Genomic DNA, 23,218 nt, shown 5'->3' on the forward strand with positions numbered 1-23,218 from the left:
CTTTCTGCACATTTCCCCTTTTAAGGAAATAGGACACTTCTATAAAGATTTATGCCAGAAATTAAATGTACATTTAAAAGTATATAAAAACAAATATTTAGTTACTATTTACAATGGTTAACCAGCTCTAATGAAGCCAAAACCTCAGCTATGCTTAAGGATTTTCAATCTTAAAGTATGATTAAAAGATTTTATTAACACAGGTAGCCCAATGATTTGGAGGGAACAATACGATTCTACCTCCAAACAAAAACAAAAAACCCCAACCAGATATCAAAGTTTAGAAAAGTCTCAATTCTTACTTAGTTCAGCGAAGGCAACATATCTGATATGCAGCAGAAATAGCCATTTAGTCTATTTAATGCAGTAACATTAACAGAATAAATCTGTCTTGTGCATACCACCAAAATGCAATTCCAAATATACTTCCAATGTATTAAACATTTTGAAAAGATTATTGTTGAGAAATCCAACTCAGAGGCCAGAAAACTCTGAACAGTTTTCCCTACAGCATTAACTTTGCTATGCTGCAAATACTGTACTGTATACTAATGAACACCATAAAACAATACATTAAAAATATTGTTTTAAAATGTAAAGGAAAAAATAAGTCGTTACTGGTCTGTAAATCTTATAAATGGCATAGGTTTTGATTTAGCTTAAGGGTCCCCACACAGGTTCAATTGCAGGATCAGGGCCTAAGGTTTTAGCTTAAGGTTGCTGATAAAACAAAGTAGTTTTGAGTGCAGCCAATATTTATACCACTCTACTTTCAAGTTATCCTGGAAGGGAGGAGGGGGAGTAAAATGAAAATCTTTAGGTGCCAAAAGGCAGACTTCAAGCATTCATAGTTTTAAAAACTTCTTCAATATTGCTTGGCTTGTTTTTAAGACTCTCAAAGGGGACTAAAAAAGCAGCCAATTTCCAAGTTTCTACCTATAGCCACTGCGTTCGCAAGTGCAAAAGTCCCAGTCAGAACACAAGGGAAAAATATTTCTGCATGCACATTTGGTTAACTCAGATGACTGAAACATTTTTACTGGAAAAAGTTATCTTTGGGCTGAGACCAAACATACGAAGTTTCAGAGCAAGAGGAGTTTGAGAAAATTATAAACAACTAGACAATAGATATTGGAAAGGAAGCCGTAAGACAACCACAGGGCCCCTATAATGAAGACCCCCCCACCCCTAACCCAGTGTCCATCAGAGCTTTACCCTCTCCTGCTTAAGTCCTTCCTTAAAACACAACTTATTCTGAAATAAGTCCTCTCCTTGAAGGGTGTGCATAAAACAACAAAAAAGGTAGAATTTGTTTATTTCATTTTGTTGTCTAAAGAGGAATTTGATATGTGCTACACTCAGATCTCATCTAAACTAGGAAAATAGGCAGCATTTTATAGATTCATAGATACTAAGGTCAGAAGGGACCATTCTGATCATCTAGTCCGACCTCCTGCACAGCGCAGGCCACAGAATCTCACCCACCCACTGCTACGAAAAACCTCACCTATGTCTGAGCTATTGAAGTCCTCAAATCGAGGTTTAAAGACTTCAAGAAGCAGAGAAGCCTCCCTCAAGTGACCCGTGCCCCAAGGTACAGAGGAAAGCGAAAAACCTCCAGGGCCTCTCCAATCTGCCCTGGAGGAAAATTCCCTGGAGGAAAATGTTAGCCCTAGCTTTGCTGAGTGCGGCAGATAAAGTTAACCACTACAGTGCTAAAAACATTCACTACACTCCTGTGATATTGGTAGAACATGAGAAGAACAGGACTATTCTTTGGGTGATTATAGAGACTAATTGTTAGATTATTGTATTTTAAAGTACTGTATACCAATTGTGGGATTTACCCAACTCCTGTCAGGTATTACCATAACATATGAGCTACTTTTTCCTAGCATCTGTGAGCCATTGCCAGTCAGTGGATCATGTGTAATGAGAAAAACCCAAGTTACAGTCTTAGAGATTCTATGACTCTGACTTTACTCTCAGCCTCTGTTCTATTTCCATTCATGTTATAGCTCCACAACTTTATCTTCCACATGTTTATTCACAGCATGTGCCCTACTTCCAAAATACCAAATCCTTAAACATTAGGAGATAAGGATGAGCAATGCTATCATTCACCCTTCAGAAACTAGAGAATTCAATTGCATAATAAAAATTAATTGATTTATCAGGAGTAGGATCAAATTAAAAGTTTCATTGCCAGCAGGTTTACATGGGGGAGAATAAAACTGGGAAAACATCAGAGGCTACTATTTGGAGTAATGACAGGTTTCAGAGTAGCAGCTGTATTAGTCTGTATTCGCAAAAAGAAAAGGAGTACTTGTGGCACCCTGGAAACTAAAATTTATTTGAGCATAAGCTTTTGTGAACTACAGCTCATTTCATCAGATCCGATGGAGAGCTGTAGCTCACAAAAGCTTATGCTCAAATAAATTTGTTAGTCTCCAAGGTGCCACAAGTACTCCTTTTCTTTATTTGGAGTAAGTGACCGAAATAGTTGTGTACCTAAGTTTTCTATATGGCTCAGGCTTAGATAAAATCTGCGGGAGATTATTAATGAGAGGGATTGGAACTGGGGCAGATTTATGACTGACATACAGCCTAGTCTCTGAAGAAGTGATTGCATCCTCAGGAGAGCACCTTTCCTTTGGTGCAGATAACCTGGTTTGCAATGCAAAAGTCTCACAGCTATTGCTACTTTACGCATGACCTACAGTAGGCCTTTGACTCCATCCTCCTTTCCTCTCCCCCAAAGTAGCGCTTTGTCTGGCACACAATCTTTGAAATATGGATGTTTCTCTTCTGTCTTTATTGATACAATGGAAGTTACTAAATACTGGGCACTACGAGATATTGAGTTCCCCATATATATAGTTGTATGGTCCTGATCCTCCACTCACTCATTTACATAAAGTTATGCACATGAATAAGGACTTGCTGGATAAAAGCCATGAACTGCAGAGTATTTGAGAGAAGACTGCAGTTTTCCCAGAGTTCTCACCACTGCATAGTTCTGGGCACTGAAAAGGGGAAAACTGACGCCCTCTACCCCAACAGGGGACACCATGACTAAGGCTAAGATTTTGTCATGGTTATTTTTAGTAAAAAAGTCACAGGCAGGTCACAGGCAATAAACAAAAATTCACAGAAGCCATGACCTGTCTGTGACTTTTTCTGCTGTGGCTCCATGGTTTCCCCAGCCACCATGGGGGCTAGGAGCTGGGGTTCCCCCTTTGTCCACTCCCAAAGAGAAAACAGGACAATCCCAGTCACTCACTCGAGGCATCCCTCTTCCCCTCCCCACATGCGAGGCTGTTGCCCATCGCTGGAACCCCGTCACCTATTGCTGAAACCCTGCCAGGGCCCCACTGGCTGCCAGTTCCAGAGTCCTGCAGCCCCTGTGGCTGAAGCAGCAGAGAATGTCATGGAGGTGTCTGGAAGTGATGAATTCTGTGACTTACATGACCTCTCTGACATAAATGTAGCTTTAACTATGATCCATGTGGACCCTTCCCTTTCCCAAGTCATGTGGGGGGAGGGGGGGGAAGAGAGAATTCCAGGGAAGACTCTCTACCCCAGTAGACAAAAAAACAAGCCAGAAGGAAAGGACACAAAACAACCTCAACTGGTTCAGCTGCAGGAACCACTGGATAATGACAGTCAGTGGTTTCTATAGTTATGACTTATAGATACCAAGGTCAGAAGGGACCATTCTGATCATCTAGTCCGATCTCCTGCACAGCGCAGGCCACAGAATCTCACCCACCCACTCCTACAAAAAAACCTCACCCATGTCTGAGCTATTGAAGTCCTTAAATCATGGTTTAAAGACTACAAGGAGCAGAGAAGCCTCCCTCAAGTCAACCATGCCCCATGCTACAGAGGAAGGCGAAAAACCTCCAGGGCCTCTCCAATCTGCCCTGGAGGAAAATTCCTTCCTGACCCCAAATATGGCAATCAGCTAAACCCTGAGCATATGGGCAGATTCACCAGCCAGATACTACAGAAAATTCTTTCCTGGGTAACTCGGATCCCATCCATCTAATATCCCATCTCAGGGGATTAGTCCTATTTACCCTGAATATTTAAAGATCAATTACTTACCAAAATCCCATTATCCCCATCATACCATCTCCTCCATAAACTTATTGAGTAGAATCTTAAAACCAGATAGATCTTTTGCTCCCACTGCTTCCGTTGGAAGGCTATTCCAAAACTTCACTCCTCTGATGGTTAAAAACCTTCGTCTAATTTCAAGTCTAAACTTCCTGGTGGCCAGTTTATACCCATTTTGTTCTTGTGTCCACATTGGTGCTGAGCTGAAATAATTCCTCTCCCTCTCCTGTATTTATCCCTCTGATATATTTATAGAGAGCAATCATATCTCCCCTCAACCTTCTTTTAGTTAGGCTAAACAAGCCAAGCTCCTTAAGTCTCCTTTCATAAGACAAGTTTTCCATTCCTTGGATCATCCTAGTAGCCCTTCTCTGTACCTGCTCCAGTTTGAATTCATTCTTTTTAAACATGGGAGACCAGAACTGCACACAGTATTCTAGGTGAGGTCTCACCAGTGCCTTGTATAATGGTATTAAAACCTCCTTATCCCTACTGAAAATGCCTCTCCTGATGCATCCCAAAACCGCATTAGCTTTTTTCACAGCCATATCACATTGGCAGCTCATAGTCATCCTATGATCAACCAATACTCCAAGGTCCTTCTCCTCTTCCGTTACTTCTAATTGATGCGTCCCCAACTTATAACTAAAATTCTTGTTATTAATCCCTAAATGCATAACCTTATGCTTCTCACTATTAAATTTCATCCTATTACTATTACTCCAGTTTACAAGGTCATCCAGATCCTCCTGTATAATATCCCGATCCTTCTCTGAATTGGCAATACCTCCCAGCTTTGTATCATCTGCAAACTTTATTAGCACACTCCCACTTTTTGTGCCACGGTCAGTAATAACTCGCGACATTCTATCCTGGGCTAACTGGCTGTTGGTTCCAACTCTATTCCCCAGTCTCCTCACTTCAGTCTCACACTACATGCCTTATATGCTCCTTTTCTCCCCCATTTCCCATGCCTGGTTCCCTTTACGAACCCCCTCCTTTCAATATGTCACCTCCCTTCCTTTGTGTTTAAGCGAATCCTCTCCTAACAAAATCCCATCCAAAAAATCTCAGAGCTAACATGATGTTTAGAGGCCATCACTTTGTTCACTCTGCTTATTTGTTGTATCCTTTTCCTCTATCCTTTTTCTGCCTTGTCTATTTAAGTTGTAACTTCTTTGCAGCAGCTACTGTCTACTACTCTCTTAACAGTATCTAAAACTATGGGGCCCAATTCTCACTGAGTCCCATGGCAATACTGTAATAAAAATCAATAATAATACAGATGAAAAATCATTTGTTTCTTTTGTTAGGCTTCCAACTCTTGGCACCAGCTCATCAAAATTCTGGCTATCAGCATATGTAGTTGTAAATGCTTCAGAGATCCTATTCCTCCCTCAAAAAGAAAAGGAGTACTTGTGGCACCTTAGAGACTAACAAATTTATTAGAGCATAAGCTTTCGTGAGCTACAGCTCACTTCATCGGATGCATTTGGTGGAAAAAAACAGAGTAGAGATTTATATACACACACACAGAGAACATGAAACAATGGGTTTATCATACACACTGTAAGGAGAGTGATCACTTAAGATAAGCCATCACCAACAGCAGGGGGGGAAGGAGGAAAACCTTTCATGGTGACAAGCAGGTAGGCTAATTCCAGCAGTTAACAAGAATATCAGAGGAACAGTGGGGGGTGGGGTGGGAGGGAGAAATACCATGGGGAAATAGTTTTACTTTGTGTAATGACTCATCCATTCCCAGTCTCTATTCAAGCCTAAGTTAATTGTATCCAGTTTGCAAATTAATTCCAATTCAGCAGTCTCTCGTTGGAGTCTGTTTTTGAAGCTTTTTTGTTGAAGTATAGCCACTCTTAGGTCTGTGATCGAGTGACCAGAGAGATTGAAGTGTTCTCCAACTGGTTTTTGAATGTTATAATTCTTGACGTCTGATTTGTGTCCATTCATTCTTTTACGTAGAGACTGTCCAGTTTGGCCAATGTACATGGCAGAGGGGCATTGCTGGCACATGATGGCATATATCACATTGGTAGATGCGCAGGTGAAGGAGCCTCTGATAGTGTGGCTGATGTGATTAGGCCCTATGATGGTATCCCCTGAATAGATATGTGGACAGAGTTGGCAACGGGCTTTGTTGCAAGGATAGGTTCCTGGGTTAGTGGTTCTGTTGTGTGGTGTGTGGTTGCTGGTGAGTATTTGCTTCAGATTGGGGGGCTGTCTGTAAGCAAGGACTGGTCTATCTCCCAAGATCTGAGAGAGCGATGGCTCGTCCTTCAGGATAGGTTGTAGATCCTTGATGATGCGTTGGAGGGGTTTTAGTTGGGGGCTGAAGGTGATGGCTAGTGGCGTTCTGTTGTTTTCTTTGTTGGGCCTGTCCTGTAGTAGGTGACTTCTGGGTACTCTTCTGGCTCTGTCAATCTGTTTCTTCACTTCAGCAGGTGGGTACTGTAGTTGTAGGAATGCATGATAGAGATCTTGTAGGTGTTTGTCTCTGTCTGAGGGGTTGGAGCAAATGCGGTTATATCGTAGCGCTTGGCTGTAGACAATGGATCGAGTGGTATGATCTGGATGAAAGCTAGAGGCATGTAGGTAGGAATAGCGGTCAGTAGGTTTCCGATATAGGGTGGTGTTTATGTGACCATCGCTTATTAGCACCGTAGTGTCCAGGAAGTGGATCTCTTGTGTGGACTGGTCCAGGCTGAGGTTGATGGTGGGATGGAAATTGTTGAAATCATGGTGGAATTCCTCAAGAGCTTCTTTTCCATGGGTCCAGATGATGAAGATGTCATCAATGTAGCGCAAGTAGAGTAGGGGCATTAGGGAACGAGAGCTGAGGAAGCGTTGTTCTAAGTCAGCCATAAAAATGTTGGCATACTGTGGGGCCATGCGGGTACCCATCGCAGTGCCGCTGATTTGAAGGTATACATTGTCACCAAATGTGAAATAGTTATGGGTCAGGACAAAGTCACAAAGTTCTGCCACCAGGTTAGCCGTGACAGTATCGGGGATACTGTTCCTGACGGCTTGTAGTCCATCTTTGTGTGGAATATTGGTGTAGAGGGCTTCTACATCCATAGTGGCTAGGATGGTGTTTTTAGGAAGATCACCAATGGACTGTAGTTTCCTCAGGAAATCGGTGGTGTCTCGAAGATAGCTGGGAGTGCTGGTAACGAAGGGCCTGAGGAGGGAGTCTACATAGCCAGACAATCCTGCTGTCAGGGTGCCAATGCCTGAGATGATGGGGCGTCCAGGATTTCCAGGTTTATGGATCTTGGGTAGCAGATAGAATACCCCAGGTCCTGGCTCCAGGGGTGTGTCTGTGCGGATTTGTTCTTGTGCTTTTTCAGGGAGTTTCTTGAGCAAATGCTGTAGTTTTCCTCCCTCCTCATTCAACCTGCACCTTTTTTTTTTTTTTAAACACTATAGTCAAGATTTAGAAATTCTTAAAAATTCAACTTTTAAATACAATAGGTAGACAAGATAGGTGAGATAATATCCTTTATTGAAGAGGAGCTGTTTGTAGCTTGAAAGCTTGTCTCTTTCACCAACAGAAGTTGGTCTAATCAAATATTACCTCACCACCTTGTGTCTAATATTCTGGGACCAACATAGCTGCAATACTAAATACACTTGGGTCATCTTTACATAGGAATTAAGTATTTTCTACTTAAAATTTTAGAGTAGGTTGCATTTTTTTAACAGAAATTAAACAAAAACTATTGAAACAGACTGTTAGAAAAATACCATTTTTTAAAGCTTGTCTGGAAAATGCGACTCCACAAATTTCTTTCCAAATCATATATTAGTAAAAAGAATGGATCGAATTACTGTGGCAAGTTAAATTCTTTTATTCACAACATATGCTATGTTTTTTTTAAGTCTGGAAAATATTGTAGAGTTTTAAAACTATATTTCTTACACAAACTATTTGATTTTTATGAGTCAAATTATGGCTATATTTGTAATGTTGAGTCTGTGTTTGTATCCACCCTCAAAAGATTCAGAGCATACAGATTCAAGTGTTTTGAGATTGATTACCTTTATTTATTCATGCTATATTTGAAAGCATAACTAGCTCAAATTATCATGTGTATAGTAATAGTGTGAACTTTCCTCTCTTTTATCCGTAGAACAGTACTGCTCCAGAGCAGCATTTCCCAAACACTTAAATATTTTGTAATTGGTACTCTGGGCTCCTCCTTTCTAAATTAAGGGCCAGTCCTGCTTCCAGTGACATCAAATGCAAAAATCCCCTTGAACTGAATTTGTCCCATTTCAAATCTACGAAACAGATGTTTGAAACTGGCAACACTCCCTTGTGGATTAGAGCAGAGTGGGAAATGGCAGGTATTTGCCTGTATAGCTGATGTTTTTATGTGGTAATTTGTGGTTCAAACAGATTAGAAACCATTGTTGTAGAGTTAGTCGCTAGTTTAAACATTTTTGGTAACCAGTGATATTTCTACCTATCTGAATTTTTTTAGTGTCATTCTCTAGGCTTGCCTATATGAACATTTAGTTCATAGCAAATTGGGGTGCAAATCTACTGTACGTTAGCTTGCCACATGCTAAGCGTCCATGTGGATGTTGATGATGTGCACCAGTGGCTTTGATTTACTGTCCGTTGAAACAGGAGTAGCTCCAAATGCATTAGGGAACTATTGGTGTGAGGCAGCAGAGTCCAGATCAGACACTTATTGCACAGCATGCAAGCGTGAGGTAGATTTACACCCCAGTTTGCTGCAAACTAAGTTTTTGTGTAGACAAGTCCTTTATTAACCCAATAATGTTTAAAGTAATTTTTTGTATAACACTTCAAAAAAAAAATGTAACTACCAGAAACCCCACCCATAAGCCTGTCAGATAGTGCACTTTAATTAAAGATGTTTTCACACCCAGTGTGTCAAAATAATCCTGTTTTTTCTCCAGACAAGTTATTCCTATGAGTAGAGGGAAAGTTCTTCCATAATGTACAGACTTCGGGGGAGTAGAGTTGTGCTTAAAAAAAAAAACCTTTCTAGCTTCTCTGACAATTCTATGACAATCAATTCCTGTTAACTATTTAACTCTCTGAATACCAGATATTTTATTTCCAATGAACACTGAGAATCATTTAATACAAACCTTGCTATAATCCGTGTATTAAACTCTAAGCAACTTCAGTTATAGTGTGAACAAACTGCCTATTGTCAGCTGTGCTTAATTAGGCAGTACTAGAATAGCGTTAAAAACAAAGGATCAGATACTTCTTGTCTCTCTTAGGAAAGTCATCTTAATGAAAACACTTGTATTTATAAGGCATGATCTGTAAAATGGGGAAATTGAGGTAGTAGGAATAAGAGATTTCAACATGGTAGCAGAGCCAAGAAAAGAAGCCAGATCTCCCTAATTGGCTATACTTGCAGATGTAGAGCACTTTGAGTTAAACCCGCCTTCACAGAGCACAGTAGGGAAAGATTGCAGTCTGTCCACACTGACAGCTACAAGTGCACTTGCGTGGCCACATTAGCAGCTCTTGCAATGGCACAGAGAGCAGTGCATTGTGGTAGCTATCCCAGCATGCAAGTGGCTGCAACGTGCTTTTCAAATGGGGCTGGGGTGGGGTGGAATGTGACAGGGAGTGTGTTTCTGTATGTGGGGGGGGGAAGAGATTGGTTTTGGGGGGGGGGGCTGAGCGCATGTCAGCATTCTGTCTTGTAAGTTCAGACAGCAGCAGACTCCCCCTCCACCCCGCTTCTCTCTCTCACACACACACAGCATTCCACAGTAAGGGTTGCTTTGTCTTGGAGCAGATAAGCATGCCAGCTGTCAGAAACTGAGCTTTCAAAGGGAGTATCCACATTCCTACAGAGAGTTCAAAACAATGAGAAGAGTGACCACTTGATTTAAGGGGATTATGGGATGTTTCCAGAGGCTGATCAGAGCGCAGTAATGCAACACCTTGTCCGCACTGGCGCCATGGTGCTCCAGCGGGGGAGCAGCAAATGTTATTCCACTTGCCGAGGTGGAGTATGAGCAGTGCTGTAGCCGCAGAGTCAAAGTGTTCTACGTGCCTTGCCAGGGTGGATGGGTAGTGAGCTAGTACGCCCGGGGCTCCTTTACTGCGTTGTAACTCACAAGTGTAGCCAAGGCCCTAGTCTTGTGCTTTAGGCCACACTTCCTCCAGCCAACCATCACAAAAGTCAACAAGACTACCACGAGAGAAGATAACCTTTGGCCACATCCTACTTTTCTCCACAACTCCTAAGGGAAATAAGTGGTCTTACCAATACTATGGCACCCCTACTTAAGTGCAAGGAAACAGTATCCTGATGGAGACCCTAGTACTTGACCTTGGCTGTAATTAGGTGAACAGGGATGAGCTCTTCTTGGGAGTCCTTTCCGAGAGGAAGCACCTTTAGTTTAAAAAAAAAAAAAGCGTGGCCCATCCCCAACATAAAGCCATGAGATTGAAGACACTACTCTTTTTTTCCCTCCCCTTGCCTAGAGTTTTGACCAAACCACTAAGAAAGAGTTCTACAATAAGTCTGGGAGGAGTGAAAGGGGACAAGGGAATAAGCAAATGAATGTGAGTAGAAGCACCCTTGTGATGAAGGAATATTAATTTTAGGATGAATCCTGCTCCCATTGTAGTTAATGGTAGGGTTGACAACTTTCTAATCGCACAAAACCAAACACTCCTGCCCTGCCCCTTCTCCGAGGCCCCGCCCACACTTGCTCCATCCCCCACGCTCCCCCTCCCTCACTTTCACGGGGCTGGGGCAGAGGTGTGGGCTCCATCTGGGGGTGTGGGCTCTGGGGTGGAACTGGGGATGAGGCCTTTGGGGCATAGGAGCAGGCTTGGGCTGGGAGTTGTGGTGGTGCAGGCTCCATGAGGGAGTTTGGGTGACGGAGGGGACTCCAGATTGAGGGAGAGGATTGGGATGCGGGATCCTGGTGGCATTTACCAGGGCTCCCGGGAAGCAGCCACCAGGTCCCTGCAGCCCCTACATGCATGGGTGGCCAGGGAGGCTCCACGCGAGGCGCCTCCAGGCACTACTCCCATTGGTTGCGGAGCCCTCGGGACAGGGGCAGAGCATGGAGCCTCCCTTGCCGCCCAGCTGTTTAGGTGGTGGCCACTTCTGGGAGCTGCATGGAGCTAGGGCAGGCTCAGAGGCTGCCTTAGCACCGGGACCCCACTGCACCGCTGACCGGACTTTTAACGGTCCGGTCAGTGGTGCTGACCAGAGCCGCCAGGATCCCTTTTCGACCAGGCATTCCAATCGAAAACTGAGCACCTGACAATCCTAGTTAATGGCCAAACCCCTAATGAAAACTACTGGAGAAGGACTGTGTAATTTAATGCTTGATTGTTGTCACTATGATGCTGAAAGTACAACTGGGTATTAACCATCTCTATAAAGGTCATTAAAGCAGAAAAAAAAAAGGATTTCATATAAATGTCAAGTACTTTTTATACATTTTTTTCATTTTATTTCCATTCAAGGAAAGGCTAAAATCTCCTCTCATGAAGCACGGACAGCAAAATAAGAGTGTGTTGCTTATAAGCAGTGTGAATTCCCCACAGCTACCTGCCTCATAATGGATGATAACTGAACACTGATCCACATAAGAGTCTGAAAGGAAGGACAATTGTAGTGGGAGTCTACCGATGTAAATCACCTTGGGTGTAGCTGGCCTTAAAAACAGTTGTAACTTTTATAAAGAAATTTCAAAAGGTGCCACATTGATAATCCTGGAAAATGACCTCTCTATCCACAGAACAGAGCCAACATAGGCAGCAACAAAAAAAGCTTCCCAATGTCTTGCTAAAAGTACCACACTGTTCTGGAAGGGACCACCTTTGCAAGCGAGGGTAGTTCAGTTTCCATTGTCCATTTGATCCTTAGTGGTTTCTATCATGTGAAAACCTGCCCAATAGAAAATCAAATAAAAAAAACCCAATTCATTTCACATGTGCCACTAAAAAGTCAGCAAAAATAATTTCTTAGCTTTCTACCGACTTGGACTTGAAACAATGACCTAGAAGTGAAAGACTCCATATCCCAGTGTATAGGGCAAACTGTCTGGAGCCACTGTTTGCAAAACTTGCATTACATACCTGCTCTAGAGAGTAATGCTAGCTATTTTAGGTTAGATGCAACAGTCTGCAGGCTCTGCAACTCCTGCATGAAATACTGTGGTTAGGACATCAAATCAGGTTGCAATGAATCACTTGTTTAGTTACACTGGTGTATGGTAAAGTGGTGCAATTTTCTGGGCGTATATCTAAATCCCACGGATTCTTTCTGCGTAAATCTCTAAGATATGACTTTCTTATCTATCCACTTAGCTAAAACTTTTGTCCAAACTCTCATCTCACATCTCAATTACCTTAGTATTCTTCTATATGGCCTCAACAAAGGCAATTTTATCCCACTCATATCCATACAGAATGCTGCTGCAAAGATCATTTTGCTAGGCTGTTGTTTTGACCACATCACCCTTTTCTTTGAATCCCTCCACTGGGTCCCCCTTCTGAATCACATCAAATGTATGATACTTGTGTTAACTTTCAAGGCCCTTCATGGTCAATCCAACACCCTTCCTATCATCGCTTATTCGCTACTGAGCTGCCAATACTTGCCTCTGATCAACCCATTGATTGAAGCCTCCATCATGCGCTTATTACATTTTCAAACAAGCACCTTTATGCTTTCTCACATGCTGACTCTCACACTTGAGAGGTGAAATCCACAAAGGTACCGCATTATGCGCCTTCAACCCTTCTTTTGTTGTGCTGCTTACAAAAAGCTTAACAACAATTAGGATGTGGTGTGCAGAGATTACTGCCTACCATTCTGACCAATACGATCTCATTGTTTCCTTGTACTACTCTGTCTGGCTGTATCCATCTATCATCTCTTGTCTTATACTTCGATTGTAAGCTCCTTGGGGAAGGGACCATCTGATTATTATATGCTTATACACCACCTCGCATAATGGGTGCCTGGTTCCTGACTAGGGCTCCTAGGTGCACTAGTATACAAATAAATAAAAAGAAAAAGATTAGAGTATATACTGCCTGATCCAGCTCCCACTGAAATCTCTGGAAAAGCCTTCCACTTATATCATTACATATAATAAAATTTGTTATTGTAGCCTTGTGCACAAATTCAACACTATTTTACACATGTATTTACAGGCCACTGTAAGAACCAGAAAGTCAAACCAGCTGCCATCAAAGCACGCAGCACAATAAAACTCGGTGCCAAGACAGCGGTCCATGTTCCCAAATGACATATCTAATTATTGCTGGGTATCCCATTCCTCTGTTCTCCTGGGCCTTTCTGGCATGTTTTGCTCATGCAGGCCATGACTGGACAGGAGTAAGTGAATGCATAGGATACATTGGTTCATTCCATTTCATTGCCTGTGACCTGGTCCAGCCACCTCCTGAATTGTCCAAAGAATGCATACCCTGCAGGCTGTAGAGCAAGAGATGACGATAGCACTGGAGCCTCGTAGCCATGGGCTTAAAGTAATCACTCAAAAAGCTCTTTCTGCTGCTCTTTCTTACTCTCTCAAGAATCTGTCCGCCAATTTCTTCTCATGCTGTACAGATTCTGTCTCTCCTTCCACCCTTTGTGCATCTTATCTATTTGACACTACTTCTGGTTCTTCTGGAATTCTCTCTCACAATTAGTTTTATCTAGCTGCTCTCTCATCAGCCTATCCCAGACGCTCTCTTTGTTCGGGGTAGATTGGTCCGAACTCCCAGGTTCCTGGTGCCATGTGTTTGCCCTGAGGAGGTGGAAGGGCCTTGAAAAAAGAATGACAGAGTACATTGTCTGAGCACGACAAAAGTTACATTTCCAGCCCTGTGAAAGGGACTGCTTTAATTCAAGGTCAAAAGATAACACTTTTTATTAATGAAGTGTAGTCACAAAGAAAACACTGTTGACTTCAGATATCCTTTGGAGCAGCACTGAAAACTATCACACACCATGGTAAGACTCTCATAAAAAAAATCATTTGAAATTATTTTTATATCCCTTCATTTTCTCAAGGTGGAGGTAGGGAGGAGCCTTATGAGTGGTATAGTTACCATCCATGTTTTTTGAATCCTGTCAAGAAGGGCAAGCTCTGGAGAACATTGATATTCTGGAGGTACCCAAGGGGAAATGTGAACTTCTGTTCCAGGCCAATGGACAACAGCCATTTGTATGCTAAGGAGATATTCAGGCACCTAGTGACCAACCAGCACATCTCAGAATGGAGGGATCTTGTGAATTACAGAGGCAGCCCTAATAAGTATGCCCTGCCCAGAGCATAGCAGACTGTATGGAGTTCTTACTCTGTGAGAATTTTGCTTTCATCACCAGCCAGCAATGGGTGACAATTTGCTGTAAAAATCAACAAGATGCTGATTTAAGGTGGAAACAGTACAGCCTCCTTACAAGCACCCTGCATCCACACACAGACCCAACTCACTACTGGCAATGAGGACTCAACACACACAGACCACCACCCTCTGCTGTAATTTGGACTCGTAATAGCTACTTTTTAAAAACTCAGTTCCCAGGCAGTCCAGGACAGTGCAGGTTTGGCTGATTTATAAGGCGCACTATATTTCACAGGCGGGGTATGTGAGGTTGTTCATTGTAAAACCCCAACCCATATTCATAACAATAATTGAGCAACTACTAAAGATTTCATGAAAACTGCTTGTTTAACTTTTTCCTCTTTTTGTGGTGTCCATTTTGAAGCCCACATAATGTCAGGGGGAAGGCGCTAAGGAAATAGCGCAAGTTCCACCATGAACAGAAACACACCAGAACTTGTGTTAATAACTTAACAGGCCCATAAGCCGAAATCTCTCCCATCCATATGTAAATAGAAACAAATGGTGACAGAAAGTTACCAGACTCCAGCTTCAGCATTTGTTCCGATACCAAATCTGCAGTGGACTGCTCCTCAGGACCATTATAAGACAAATCTTCTAAATATGGACCCAGGATGTGCTGCAGCTGCTCCAGCAGCATAGTTTCCCCAGTTACCAGCAGCAATAGGGTCACTTATTGCCCTTCATTTGACAGCTGACTCTCTCCTCTGGCTATGCCTGTGATGGGGGCGGAGAGCTTGCAATGGTAATATCCCTACCAAGCAGATTGTTGTGCACCACTGTGGGCTCAGGCTCAGTACTTGCCACAGTTCCTTGTACTCGACTGATTTCCTCATAAAGAGGCAGGAAAATAGAGAGTTCCCAGAAGTTCCATTAGCATCCTTGACTTTGCAGTTCTGTCTTCAGATGCTTGAGTTACTCTCTGTATTGTTCTGCTGTCCAGTCCATCCCAATGCTACCAGGTACTCAGATATAATTTTGTAGACATAATAATTTCTTATGCTCTTACAGAAGTTGAACACCTTGCTTGCCTCACACCAGAGGTTAATCAGAATCCATCTATGTTCTTCTAGCCAGCTAGCAGCATGATTGATGCACGACAACTTCTTAGTGCTAGCCATACTAATGCACGTCCGCATCGACTGTGTTTCCAGTTGAGCAGCCCGCATGAAAACAAAGGGTTAAACACAGAGCAGTTGCATTTGAACCAGGCGGTTGCTTTCTATTCCTGGGAAGCGTGTGGGAAGTTTTGGAATTAAAGGCTGGGAAGGACAAATCCAGAGGACAGTGTTGGTTGACTCTCCAGATCCAAGTCTGGCAACTGAGACCAGAGCTGCGTCCACACTGAAAAATGCCTGAGCTTTGATCTCCGTCATAGTGGGACTTGAGCTCTGACCCATCCCCCTATCAGCATCAGCGGCCTGAGTCAGACTAATTTCTCTGCAGACTGCAGCGGGGTTTGGGCTTAAACCCGAGTCAGAGCCTAGCTTATTGTGCTGTGTAGCTATACCCTCAGTGGTCAATAAGTCTCCTGGAAATTCCAAGGGCCCCAAGCTGCATTCAAAATTACTTCTTTCCATCATGATACTTACATGTCTCACCATTGTGCCAAGAATGAATCTGAGAACCACCAAATTAAACCAAAGAATGAATGTAAACAAGAGTTTAAACTGTACCACTCTCCTGCCTAATTTCACTCTGGAGGCTCTAACACCAAAACCATGTCTTGGGCTCTCTCAATACTTTTATAAAATTGCTGGTCAGAAGAAAAGGAGTAAGAAAAGAGGAAAGAAACATGGATGGGATAATGTATGTATTTAACAGATCTGATCTGTTGATCCATGTTCTATTATAGTAAATGCTTACTTATGGAGCACTTTTTATCGACAGATCTCAAAAGTGCTTTACAAAGATGGGCAAAGTATACCGTCTCCACAGAAGAGGAAATTGAAATGCGGAGTTTAAGTGATTTGTCCAAGGTCACAGAGAAATTAAATGAGAGCTGGAACGGAACATACACTTTCTGACTTCTAGGGCTTGCCTACACAAACAAGTAGGTTACGGCAAGGTAGCGTGTGAATCTACCCCACGCTAGCCTGCCGTGGTCTAATTATCCATGTGCATCCTGCTGATGCACAACAACAGTTTGTTAGAGTGCTCTTTGAAACGGAACTACTTCAAAGCACATTAACGAACTGTTAACATGCATCAGGATCCATACCCTAGTTTACTGAGTTCTAATTCTTCAAGTAGGCAAGCCCCTAGAGTCTCATACAATCCAATGGAACACACGCTACTGTCCTCCTTATATTTTACTGGATATTTTTATTCTAAAAAAATTAGCTCTATCCTTTGAAATAAGTTCTATTAAAAACGCCCATGGATGCAAAACATAAGTTGACAACACTGCATCTGACACATTTTCAGATTTATAGAATGAATGAAGTCAGAATTATTTTTCTTTTCATCAGATTAAACTATTGACAAGTTATCTGAAAACATAGCAAAAATCTAATGGATCTATGACAAGTTATTCATAACTATAAACAGGCCTTAAAGAAATTCCATTCACCCCTGGAGAGAGGAACTTGCCCTGGCAATCAAGGGGCCTTAACATCAATTTCTGTAGATTTCAAGCTTTCATTTACTAGCTCTTATAGTTGCAGAGATACCCTTTAAAAAGTTAAACATGTAACAGATGCAGCAGCATCTTTCCAAGTCTACAGACAGACTCACTATCTCTATTATTACTCAGTTTCCCCAAGCATCAGGGGAATAAGATTAAAAAGACTCCGACCTGCTTCTGTGCCACTATTCATTCTCTAGACAGCAGTGAAACGTCATGGATTACATCCATTTCAGGCTTATTCAGAAAGAGGCAGGCATTAAGGTTACTCATGGTGGAAGACTGAAAGGACAGACAGAGGCTTGGAAATGGGCTACCCAAAACCTCCTGGCTGCAGCAAGGAGAAGGGGTAGACTTGTATAGATCATCTCTCGCTTTAGGACAGTGGCGGGCAATCTGCGGCCCATCAGGATAATCCGCTGGTGGGCTGCAAGACAGTTTATATTGACCGTCCGCAGGCACCTCCACTTGCAGCTCCCAGTGGCTGTGGTTCGCTGTTCCTGGCCAATGGGAGCTACGGGAAGCATCAGCCAGCACGTCGCTTCTTGTGAGTGCCCCCCTCCAGCTGATGGATCCCTCACCGGATTTTCAGCGACTCAGTCCTCAGGGTGAGCCACCTACACTGTCCCTGTAGCCCTTCCTGGGCTCCAATCCTCAGTTTGACCAACAGGACCCCTAAATATCCTCATTGGCCAACTTGAATGTAGAGGTTCCTGCCCTGAGGTGGAGCAGCACCACGAGGGCTTCCTCCCTCAGGGCTCTTCACTTACCCTTTAGTCCTCTGATCCCAGCTCTCCAGCTGAGTCTATCTAGACCAGCCTCTTTCTGGGGGGAGAAGGGGTAACAGTACAGCGAACAATCTGTTCCCTAGGCCTGTCTTCAATGAGTCCTGGCAGCAAGCCAGAAGCTATTCCCTCACTACCATGGTTCCTGCCAGCAACTACCTGCCTTAGCCCTTGCAGCCAGCTAAGGGCACCTCTTGTTCCCCCAGTCCCTGCTAGCAGACTGATCTCTCCAGGCTCTTTCAGCAACTTTTATATGAGCCTGCTGGGCCCTCATTGGCTGCTACCTGTAGCCTCTCTGATTTGCTGCTTCCTCTGCAGCCACTCTAGCCTGTTTGGAGGAACTCTCCACTGCTCCTTTCAGGGATGGGTGTGGCTAGACTCTGGGGCCTCCAGCAGGAGGCATTTGGGCCCAGTCCACCTGATCACAGGACCCAAAAAGATTATTATGTCCACCCAGAGGTAATGAGCTCAAGATTTACCCTTCAAATATCCACAGCAATGGACCCACAAATCAATTTTTAAAAGCGGGTAAAGTACTTTTTACCAGAAAGTGTTTATGGGCACAAACTTTTTTACCTCTATGAGCAATTTGCCCCTATTTATATATATTATAGTTTGTGTGATGGCTGGCAAAATGATCAATTCATGATACACAACTATGAATGAAACAATGTACTGCAATACAGAATTCCCTCCTCACTCATCTGGCTATTTGAACACTATCTCCCATCAGAAGAGATGGGAATACAGCCAGATCCCGCCAACACCCACAGCTTCCAGAAGATACAAAATGTAGTGCTGATAGGACTCCAACTTCTAGAATCTAAATGATTGATTGGTATATGAAAATAGTTTAATCTCCACTGGCTCACCAGGTGGGCCTTGGAGCCCCCTTTTGAACCCAAGACTCTTACTTAGCTGCACAGTATGGTAGTTTTGTTTTAAACATACTAAGATTAACATAGAGACAACCAAACCAAAGGTGCAAGCTGTCTATACAAGCATAGTGGCTAGGTGCTATGCACAGTGTTGCAACTTGACACTTTTTCTACCTGGCTGGCAAGAATACACGTTTACCTTAATTAGAAGGGCTGATTTCCTTCATGCAAGCTTATAAAAAAAAAAAAAAAATCCAAGCATTACCATTACTTAAGGCTTGAGCTGTAGAGGTGTGAGCCACTATCTTATAAGACCCTCAAAAAAATCAGATTTTTTTTTTAAATCCATGCTAACATCATGGGTAAATGTTCAAATTTCACTGGATATGCATGGCTGCCAAGTCTCTCCCCCAAACTTCCATATTTTTTTCAACAGTACAGAGGCAAAAGCGGGCATCACTGAGCCTGCAGCTGCTCACGGAGGGTAACAGACTAGTTCCATCTCAGAGGGATGTGGTGATGCAGTCCTATTCCATGGAGTTGACGTGGGGGAGGAGCGTCTCACCAATGGGCAGGGTGACAAAAGCCACCTGAATGAGCAATGAGAGCCACATGGGACAAGCCAGTCTAGCCCAACCTGACCCAGGGCAGGGATCAGGGACCAGCTTGTTCAATACTCAGCTCCAGCCCAGGCCTCTACTGCTCTTTTGTGTCCAGCCAGCGAAGAGAGGGGAGCCATACTGACAACAAGGCAACTGGCAGCCCTGGCTTTCCCCCACGGCAGCCCTCACAGGCCCGTGGGAGTCACTGAAGCACCAGCTGGCAAGGAGCTGAGACTGAGATCCATCCCCCACAAAAAGCCACCACTACATGGAACACAAGGTGTGTGAGGGGACCGAGGCATGAGAGATGGAACCCACTTCCAACTCCTCACCAGCCAGTGCTACAGTGTCTCCTACAGGCCTATGTGGGCCTCTGTGAAGCGAGCTGGGCCTAGGCTTCTAATTGCCACATTGTCAGTGCCACATATCCCCTCCCCACTCCTCCCGGCTGGACAAGCAGCAGCAGTGGTAGCTTGGGTCACAGCTAGTCCACTAACCTTTCCCTACATCCTCGCCCCCAACACCACCATGAACAGCCACAGCCTCAGTGGGAACCTTCTACCTCCCTGCTGGGGAGGGGGGGGGGAGAAATCACAGTATTGGGCTAATTTCACAATTTCCATAGATCCACGAAATCATGGATTTACCCAGGGCCTTACTTATACACCAGAATATAAGTCAGTTTACTGATTCTGAATCACATACAGCCAATACATTAGTCAACTTTAAAATAGAATTTTCTCCCATTTAAAAAAGAAGTCAATATATTTCTAAAAGATTAAATAAAATCTCATTTCATGATAGTTCCACTGTAAATAGTTGCAGAGTTTACTATACCTAGTCATTTAAATATATTAACGTTGAAAGTGAGGTACTAATAATTGCTACTTCCAAAAACACTTAATTAAAAGAACCTAAATTCCATCTGTTTTTACCATTTAAAGACAATCAGAACTACAAAATGTATTTCTCAAGTCTTATCAGCAAACATTATTAAAAGAATGGAAAAGAAAAATAAGGCAAGCTACTCTTTGTGCTAAAAAGTAACGTGGAAATAATAGATAATTAAAGCACCTTTCCTCTGCAGAAGCCAGAAGAAAGTCACCATTAACCAAGCTGAATTAGAAACAGTTCTGCTATGCAAACACATAATAAAGTTTATGTCAGGGAAGCAAAAGGATTTCTCAGTATGCTCTGAGTCACTGGGCAAAGTGAAGTACTCTACTGTTTACTTTCCATGCCATACTCCTGATATAGCAGATCCTCAACATCTTCTTAAAGAAACTATAATCAGTCTTCTCTTATGCATTTAAAAAAATAGTAAGCCTGTTCCTTCCAAACAACCTCAGGCTCTAAATTTATGAATAGTGAAACAATTACTTATAGGATTACATAATTACTTTCTCAAAGAAGCTTCCCTCTATCATATGTAGTTTGAAAACTATTGAAATGTACAGCATTTAACAGATTTTATTATGGGGGAAAATATGAAGCACTGAATGTATGCAAAATGCAAATTACAACAGAAGAGGCCTTGCTATTTTATATCAGCTTATTTTTGTGTTAATTCAACCTATCTACTTTAAAAATTTAAGCTTTAGGTGCATCAGTTTGCATCTGCTTCAATTATCTTACCTTCCTCTGCACCTGAAGAGTGTGCAGAAAATATAACACTGAAATTTCAAATATGAATAAAGATTGCTATACTATACTAATGGGGGAAAAGACACCTTTATTGTGCACTCTTACTGCAGGTTCTGCCCTCCCTATCCGATGAAGTGAGCTGTAGCTCACGAAAGCTTATGCTCTAATAAATTTGTTAGTCTCTAAGGTGCCACAAGTACTCCTTTTCTTTCAGTGTACATTAAATACTCTACTTATAACACACACATCTGTAAAACACACAAATACCTTAGTTCCCAAGATCAGTATCATACAACACGAACATTTCAATGTTCTCTAATATTTGTAACAACTGATGGAAAGGGGGCCTTTTTTCATCTTCACTGTGCATTGAAAACTTGCAATCCATATTTAGAAATATGTGTTATTGGTAAAGAGAACGTTAGTATTTTGGGGACGTACCTTGGAATTGCCTGACTTTTTATCGATGTAAACGATAAGAAGCATAGCTGAATGGGTAATGAATAATAAAGAGAATAGAAAGTCGCAGGGGCCAACATGTGGCTAGTGGTTAGGACGTTCCCTTCTGCAGTGCAGCACTATTGCCTATTGGTCTGAGCAATTTACAATATACTAGCGTAACAGCAACATAAAAACAACCACTTCACAAGTCTTGTTGCAGAAGTCCCACGTATGGAAGGAAGCCGTTTAAAGATACAGTACTTATAAATTAACTGACTATTCACCCCCTCAAAGACACGTATGAATTTTTTTTCTCCTATCCATTCACACACAAACGCTGCGTCTCTTTCTTTAAAGAGGCAAACCCCAACACCTCACGGCCTGGGTTACGTACAAATCCCTCTATCCGGAGCAGAGCAGATCCTCAGTGTTTTTACAGCTGGGCTTAGTTGTGGTTCACGAGCTACGACCGAGCCTATACGGAGGCAGCTTCCCCTGTGAGCGGCGCGCATGCAGCGATTTCCTACTCTCCCCAGGCACAAGCCTCCCCGCTCAGCCTCACACCTGCAGTTCCCGATCCTGCTCTCAGCGCCCCCACTCCACCAGCCATGGAGCCGCGGTCTACAGCGACCCCGCGGTCCCCACCGGCTCCAGGCAGGTATCAGCCCGCGCAGCAGCAGCCAGCTCCCGCTGGGGCCCGGCGGGGGAGGGGCGAGGCCGGCGGCGGCAGGTGAGGCACACGCCGCAGCACGCCGGGGCTGAATCACAAAGCGAGCCCTGCGGGGGGGCTGGACCCGGGGCCTAGCGCCGGCGGGGGCTCCGCAGAGGCAGCGGGGGTCCCTTACCTGCAGGGGTGGCGCCGAAGACTCTCACCACGGGCACCTTCTTGGCCTGGGCCTCTCTGAAGCGGGACTGTCCGGGGTCCAGGCCGGGCAGCGGGCTGCCCATGTAGTAGTCGGCGGTCACGAGCCTCACTGAGAACATGTTCGCCGCCGCCGGGAGCGACCCACGCACTGAGCGAGCGCGGAGCCCACACGGCTCCCCCGCCGCCAGCGCAGCCCCCGCCCTCCCGCCGCCGCTCCCTCCCCGCCCGCGCGCGCGCACACTCACACACACACACACACACACGCGCGCGCGCGCGCACTGAGCCGCCTGAACTGGCTCTAGAAGAGCCTGGCCGGCCGCGAGCGCCTCATGGGCAGAGCAGTCCCTTCCCTCGGCAGCGCGGACGCCTTGGCGGCGGTGCCTCCTCGGCTCCAGCTGTTGTTGCCATGATGATGATGTCACGGACGCAACCACTGGGGGGGGGGGGTTTGAGGGGGCGGGCGGGCGGGGGGAATGTGTTTCTCCCCTTCTGCGCTTCAGCACAGGGTGTTTTTTCCGCTCCCTGGGCAGTGGAAGCCGTGCGGTATCCGTTTCTCGACAATCGATCCTAGCGGCTGGGTGAGCCTACAGAGCGCCGAGTCATGGATCGGGCAGGGGACTCCTCGGCTAGGATTGGGTTAGGCTGGGTCGGGCCGCCATTTTGGATGCTGAGGCGTCTCGCTGCGGGAAGGTGAGTCGCCGCCCGCCGCTAGGGGAAGGGGCAGTCTCGTGTCACGCACGAGACTGGGGAGGGGAGTAGAAGGAAGAAAGGGGGAGTGGGAGTTCTCAGGTAACGTTTCTGCCGTCGCGTGCGCCCCCCTTGGCTGTAACGGTCACCGCGCGCGGCCCGC

General features: G+C 44.1%; 1 protein-coding gene across 3 annotated transcripts in view; it reads right to left on the reverse strand.

The window, feature by feature from the left end:
• The window catches only part of REV3L (REV3 like, DNA directed polymerase zeta catalytic subunit), a 280,711-nt gene extending 257,787 nt beyond the window's left edge, over window positions 1–22,924 (reverse strand). The window contains exons 1-2 of one of the 3 annotated variants that reach the window (XM_043510836.1): window positions 22,349–22,780; window positions 10,476–10,538 (exon numbers count right to left, since the gene is read on the reverse strand). In XM_043510836.1, coding sequence (XP_043366771.1) covers window positions 10,476–10,538; window positions 22,349–22,487 — 202 coding nt within the window. In that variant the 5' untranslated portion in view covers window positions 22,488–22,780. Of the gene's footprint in view, window positions 1–10,475; window positions 10,539–22,348 lie in introns of all 3 variants that reach the window. The other 2 variants (XM_043510839.1, XM_038395392.2) reach the window with 2 other exon arrangements.
• Window positions 22,925–23,218: the final 294 nt, after the last annotated feature.

This window comes from Dermochelys coriacea, chromosome 3 (genome assembly GCF_009764565.3).
Source record: "Dermochelys coriacea isolate rDerCor1 chromosome 3, rDerCor1.pri.v4, whole genome shotgun sequence".
Classification (NCBI taxonomy): domain Eukaryota; kingdom Metazoa; phylum Chordata; order Testudines; family Dermochelyidae; genus Dermochelys; species Dermochelys coriacea.